Below are 7,500 nucleotides of genomic sequence, written 5' to 3'. Positions count from 1 at the left end.
AAAAAAAAAAAAAAAATTAAATATCTATATATTATATTTATAATGTTTTATATTTAAGAAAAAAAATTATAAAAAAGTTAAATTTGTATATAGAGTGAGAAAGCAAGAAAGAAAGAAACAAAGAAGCAAGGAAACAAAGAAACAAAAAAAAAAAAAAAAAAAAAAAAAAAAAAAAAAAAAAATTGACATACGTTTTGTTTTATTTTATATATTTATGGATGAACAAGAACTATATATGAATAATATATTATAATATATATATATATTATTAATATTACATTATAATATATATATATATATATATATATATATATATATATATTATTATATACGTGCTAAAAAATATGCTTATTTATTAATACATATATTTTTATGTAACATACAATTTTTCATGATAATAAAAAAAATTACCCATATATTTTAAATATGTTTTAATAAATATATATTATATACAGTATTTTAAAATATTTATATTTCCTATAGGCTTACCCTGATGATTTAAAAAAATAAAAAAATAAAAAAATAAAAAAACAAAATAAAAGAAATAAAAAAAAAAAAAACAATATAATATAAATAATATCATATCATATCTTATACATAACATATCATATCATATCATATCTTATACATAACATGAATCGTATAATGTAAGAAAATAAATTGATGTTCATGATATATAATTTTCGTAAAAATTATCAAATTGCTTATCGACAACTCCAAAACCATTAAAAAGATAATGTACAGTAATATCTTTAAAAACGATATTTTTAATAATTTGTGGTGTTAATATAAAATATTGAGGTATTGAACAATAATCGATGTGAATATATTTATAATTATAATTATGTAAGAAGTATTGTTTATACATAATAGGATTTGATAAGCAAGAAAGTAATTGGAAAATTTTCTGTTCGTTAATATGATCTAACCCTTGATTTAATTCATCTAGAACATAGAACCCATTTTTTGTTAATTTTTGTATAGATAAAATATATAACATAGTTGTTAAAGATCTTTCACCTCCTGATTGATGAGATATAGATAATAATAAGAAAGGTGCGTTTTTTTTAAATTTGACTTTAATATATAATTCACATTTTTCATATATATCATTTTTTTTGATTAGATCTATTTTTCCATAGAATTCTGGATTAATAAAATTCATAAACTTTTCAAAATTATAATTTAGGAAAATAATATATTCATTTATTTGATTTGACCACTGTGGTAATATAAAATGTATTTGTTTTTCATTTTCTGATATGGTTTCTTTTAAATTATCTATTTGTTTTATTTTATTTTGAACATTTTCTTTATGTCTTTCTATAGATAATAATAATATATTATATTTTTCTTCACATTTATTATTATTACTATCTAAATTATTATATATTTTTTCTTGAATAATACATTCTTTTAATTTATTTTCGACTTGTTCTAAATTAAAATGTATAGTATCTAAGGTATTGATTTCTTCTTGGCTTAATTCATTTTTTTGTATTTTTAATAAACCATTTAATTCATTTATATCATATATATAAGAATTTAATTTATTTTTTTCGATTTCAATAGTATTTTTTAAATTTTCATGTTTTTCTTCATTTTCTATATTTTCATTTTTTATTATTGATAAATATTTCTTCCATTGATTTAATTTATGATAAATATAAAACAATTCCTTATCATATTTACTATGTTCTTTTAAAATATATAAATATTCATCACATATATCAATTTTTTTTTTATTTATTAAATTAATATTTTTAAGAATCATATTTTTTTTTTCTTCAATAATATTTTCCCCTTTCATATATTTATCTAAATTTTCATCTATTTTTATTAATTCATTTTTTAATAAAGTACATTTCTTTTTTTTTATATTCATTTCGTTTCTTTCTAAAATTATTTTATTGTATTCATCATTTTTTTCTTTTTTCATTTTTTCAAACTCAGAAAATTGTATTTGTAATTCTTCAAGTTCTTTTTCACATATTTCTTTCCTTTCCATTAAATTGTCTATATCTTTTTTTACATCTTTATTCATATAAAATAATATTTTACATTTTTTTTTTTCTATATGAGAAAAATTCTCTATAAATATATTTTTATCATATGTACTAATACGATAACGGTGTATATTATCTTCACAAAAATAAAATAAGCTCCTAACCTCTTCATTTAATTGTTTGGATATTTCATTAATCATAAATGTATTAAATTCATTAATTTCTTTTGTGGTCTTATTTTTTAAAGTATCTCCTTTAACAATAAAAGATATATGTATAGGTACAATGTTTATAAGACTATTCTTTACAACTTCTGGGCTATCAAAAAGTTCATATAAAAAATATTCCACACCTCTTTTTTTCATTTCATTAGTAACTTGGCAAAATTTAGGATATCCAGGAATCGCATTATTATTATTATTATTATTATTATTATTACGATCATTATAATTTATTATATTGTTACCATTTATACTATCCTTGTTCATATCAGAATATTTATCATTGGTCGTTATAATAGATAATTTATATTTTTTATATAAGACTTCCAATAATTCTTTGTTGTCTTTTTGAATTAATAGAAAACTATTAAAATATTTCTTTAAAAAATATTCTAGAATATAATCATATTGTGGTTTTATACATTTTATATATTTACATAAAGGTCCATATATTATATTTTGTTTTGATAATTCATCAACAATTTCATCATTGAATTCATTTATATTATGTAATTTGGTTTGATCATATTTTTTTTTTAAATTTTCTATATATTCCTTATTTAATAAATTATATGTTTCTACAATATTTTTAATATTTTTTTTATAATTTAAAATTCTTTCTCTTAATGTAAATTCAATACTATTAAGAAATTTTTCTTCTTGTATATTTTTATAATTTTTTCTTTTTTTTAATTTATCTAATATAGATTTATATTCTGATTGTAAATTATATTTTTTCATTAATAATTTTTTATTTTCATCAGATATTTTTTTTAAATCATTTTGTAATTCTTTTTCTTTTATATTATGATATTGATTATCATCATTTAATGTATTATTTATATTTTTTATTTTTTTACTTATTATAGAAGGATTTTCATTCATTTTATTTTGTTCTATTGTTAATATTTTATTAATTCTTTCATCCTTTTTTTCATTAAAAAATTCTTCTAATTTGTATATTTCTTCTTTTATTTTTTTTTTCTTATTTTCTAATTCTTTTATACACTCTTTATTTTCATATATATTTTGAACTGTGTCATCCATAATTTTCTCTTCTTTAATTATTTGTTTTTCCATATCTTCTAAGGTTAAATTAAGTTTCATATATTTATTAAGTGATTCTTTAATAATTATCTTTTTTGAACTATATTCTATTGACAAATTATTAATAACTTTGTGACATTTTTCTAATTCAGACAAATAATATTTCAAGGTATTAAAATGGGTATCCTTTTCTTTAATCAATGATTCTATATGTTCCTTTATATTTATAACTTGTTTCTTTTTGTGTTCAATTAAAAGCAAAGATTTCTTTACTCTGTATAATTTCATTCTCGATAATAACATTCTTAAATTTTCATATTTGCTTTTTTTTTTTTCTAAATCATTTATAATTTTTTCTTCTTCTATAATTTCATGTTCATATGTTTTAATTTTATTTTCTCCAGTTTTTTTTTCTTCAATCTTCTTTTTTAAATAATTATAATCATCCAATAATTTTTTATCAATAGCTAATAATGTGCATTCAAATAATTCTTCTGGATTTAGTCTAGAAAATTTACTAACATTTTCTTGAGGCATAAATGTAATTAAATTATCTAAATTTAAATTGAATTCTTTTTGAATTTTTTCAATTTTTTCATAATTTTCTTTCTTATTATTAACAAACCAAAAACTCTCCACTTTATTATTTATAATATTCATAATTCTTTTTATGCATATATATTTTTTCTCTTCATCACATTTTAACGTAATTTCTATAAAACTCTTCTTTTCACCTTTCTTTATAAAATTTATTAATTCTTTATTTCGAGATAATATATTACTATTATATCCTAAACCAAACACCAAAGCACAAGCAATCGAAGATTTACCACTTGCATTAGCAGCAGCTATTAAATTTATTCCTTTATTAGCCCTTAGAGTTATAGGACCACTAAAAACCATCCAATTATATAACGTCATTTCTATGATCGCACCTTTTTTTAAATTTTTAAAATATTCCGTATTATAACCATCCACATCATTCATAAATATAACATCATCTTGTTCTTTATCATTAATATTTTTGCCTTTCTTTTCTTTACTTTCTTTGTCCACTTTTATTTTAATATTCTTCCGGGTTTTATTTTCTGATTTAAGTATTATATCATTATCATTTTTATCTCCCACATCACACCTACTTCTTTTTTTACAACTTTGGTTTTCGACACATGTTAACTTCCTCTTGTTTAAATTTCTCATTCTGTTCAAATTATATCATTTTCTTCATTTTTACTTTTTTTTTTGTCATTAACAAGTGAACATATATATATATATATATATGTATATATGTATGTGTGTTTAACTTGTTAAAGAAAATATATAAAAAAATTATAGTATATGTGTCCAAAAATATGATAAAATATGATAAAAATGAATTTTGTATTAACAAAAATGATCTTGTCAAAAAATTTCAAATTAAAAAAAAAAATAAAATAAAACCAAAAATGAAAATATAAATAAAAATAAAAATAAATAAATAATATTATATTATATCATATTGTATTATATAATAATATAATTTATTCATTTAAATTCCCACTGAACAGATATTTACCTTTTGTTTTTATTTTTTTTAATATTTATACAATTATATAACTTTCAACTTTATAATGATATACTTATTTTAAATAAAGTGTTAAAAATAATGAATATATATTCTTATGTCAATTCATGTGTAAACATAAAAAAAAAAAAAAAAAAACATAATTATGAATTTATTTTTTTTTTTTTTTTTTTTTTTTTCTTTAAATTATATAATGCATAAAATATAAGGTTTTATAAACAAAAATAATAATGTAACGTTTTATAATTTAAAAAAAGAAGAAAATTAAATAGGTACAATATAGTTACTGAATAATTCTTCATTAAAAATATTCTTTTGTGTTGACCACCACAAGTATAATAACATAATATAAAATATAACATATATATATATATATATATATATATAATAAAAGTATAAATAAATAACAAACTATATGTATATAATTATATATATATATATATATATATATATATATATATATATATATATGTTTATATAATATTGTTACAGTGTATTAATTATTTTTTTACTTCTTCGAATTGTTATTATTTTGCCATTTCACTTTCTTTTAGAGATCCCAGAATATGGGTTTTACGGTTGATCGTTTTGATTTTTTCAATCTTAAATTATTCAGTTTAATTAAATTCTTGTTATGCAACCTACGAAATCGATGATAATCTTGAGCAGTGGCATTTTCAATATCCTAAACAAAATATATATATATAATAAAATAAAAAAAAAAAAAATTACATTATATATATATATATATATATATATCTTATCACATTTAAAAGAGACCTTAAATGTAATTTATAAAAGTCTTTATATATATATTATACACATATTACTATTCATCAAAAGGTTACTAAATTTTAAGATTATTTCTTCACTATTTTATTTATTTAAATATTACCTTTCCATATAAAAACATTAAAGCAAGTTCTCCATAACTTTTTAAGGGCTTTTCCAATTTCCATAACCATTTTGGATATGCGTGGTCTGGTAATATTTCATGGTCTTCATCAACAGTATTGTATATATTAAAAATATGAGCTTTTTCACTGCTTTCAGTAGTACTTCCTGATGTTGTATCTTTTTTATCTTGTCCTTTTTTTCCAGGTTTTACCTTTGGAGCTAAGCTACGTTTACTTACAAAAATTGTTCTTGAGCATATTGAAAATATTACTCGTTTATTATTAAAGGAAATAACATTTTTGTAATATGATAACATGGTTTTACTTTTTCATTTTTTGATTGATACTCTAAAATTATTTGTATATTTGTTATACTATATTATATATATGTATATTAAATATATATATATATATATATATGTGTGTTTTTTTTTAAATGTAGCTATTTATTATTATGTTCAGAAAAAGCTACTTTAAAATGGATGAAATTATACCTGACCGTGACAGGAAAAAAAAAAAAAAAAAAAAAAAAAAAAAAAAAAAAAATTATATATATATATATATATATATATATATATATATTCACTATTTACTTTATAACTTTAATTTTAGCTAAATAATATATATTTTTTATATTTTTTTTTTTTATCTTTTAAAAGAAATGTGCCTTATTTTTATCTATCGCAAAATATACATTACATGTTTTTATTCCGCCTCATGATGCGGCGTTATAGCATAAAGAATATTATATGTACATAATTACTTATTTAACAAAATGTTTTTAAATTATAAATTTTATATTTTCATTATAACAATGATATAATAATTATTCATTATACTTTTAAGATATAAAGTTTAACTTTAAATTTTTTAAAAATGTGTATACACAAAATATTCAAATATAGTTGAAATGACAAATCAAATAAAAAATTATTCACAAAAAAAATAAAATAAAATAAAATAATAAATAATAAAATAATATCATATATATGTGCACATATATATATATATATATATATATATATATATATATATAACATATAACTACATTTTGCCAAATTTCGAATTATATGAGGAACTTTCCAATATAACCTTTGGTAATACACTATATATATATTCCATTTTTTGCGTATCATTATGTAAGTTATTCCATATGCGATAAGATATGTGAATAACTTTATAGCCCATTTGTGATAAGAATTTATGTCTCCATTTTGATAAGGTAGTTAAACTTTCTGAATTGAAATAATATTGAAAATGCGCATTCAATTCTATAATATAATTTGATGAAGGATGATATATATCAACCATAAACGGTCCACAATTAATTGAGTTAAGATGTTCTATATTTAGCTTGTTTAAAAAATCACTAACTTCTTTATGCAACATACAGGTATAACCACCACATATTTTGTTTCCTATTTTGACATTTTTATTGTCATCATCTGAATCGTCATCATCTGAATTGTCATCATCTGAATTGTCATCATCTGAATCGTCATCATCTGAACCGTCACCATCTGAATCGTCATCATCTGAACCGTCACCATCTGAATTATCATCACCTGAATTATCACCATCTGAATTGTGAACCCCCAAATTAACCTCACCCTTTTCATTTCCTACTTGGTCAACCCTTGATAATGTTCTCATACTTTTATTATGTTTCTTCTTATTTATTTTTTTCAAATTTCTATCTTGAGAACAATACTGTAAAAATGACCTCTGTTCCAGAGTCAAGTTATTGTATATAGAACTATGAAATA

At 18.7% G+C, this 7,500-nt stretch overlaps 3 protein-coding genes across 3 annotated transcripts in view; all 3 read right to left on the bottom strand.

The window, feature by feature from the left end:
- Positions 1-667: 667 nt before the first annotated feature.
- On the bottom strand, positions 668-4,474 carry PF3D7_1123800 (structural maintenance of chromosomes protein 5, putative; the record flags this gene model as incomplete). The annotated part of the gene is made up of 1 exon (XM_001347884.1): positions 668-4,474. One exon carries the CDS (start codon positions 4,472-4,474, stop codon positions 668-670), a length of 3,807 nt encoding a protein of 1,268 aa, XP_001347920.1.
- Positions 4,475-5,388: 914 nt separating this feature from the next.
- On the bottom strand, positions 5,389-6,051 carry PF3D7_1123700 (mitochondrial ribosomal protein L37, putative; the record flags this gene model as incomplete). Its single annotated transcript, XM_001347883.1, has 2 exons — positions 5,389-5,523; positions 5,734-6,051. The coding sequence occupies 2 exons, from the start codon at positions 6,049-6,051 to the stop codon at positions 5,389-5,391; spliced, it is 453 nt and encodes a 150-aa protein (XP_001347919.1).
- Positions 6,052-6,778: 727 nt separating this feature from the next.
- Positions 6,779-7,500, bottom strand: part of PF3D7_1123600 (RAP protein, putative) — a gene marked incomplete at both ends in the record, with an annotated part of 2,139 nt that continues 1,417 nt past the window's right edge. Inside the window, one exon of the mRNA XM_001347882.1 lies at positions 6,779-7,500. This exon is cut by the window's right edge and continues 1,417 nt beyond it. Coding sequence (XP_001347918.1) covers positions 6,779-7,500 — 722 coding nt within the window.

The sequence above is a fragment of the Plasmodium falciparum genome, assembly GCF_000002765.6.
Source record: "Plasmodium falciparum 3D7 genome assembly, chromosome: 11".
Classification (NCBI taxonomy): Eukaryota; Apicomplexa; class Aconoidasida; order Haemosporida; family Plasmodiidae; genus Plasmodium; species Plasmodium falciparum.
The sequence above is the reverse complement of the archived record's forward strand: the minus strand, read 5'-3'. Positions and strand labels throughout refer to the sequence as shown.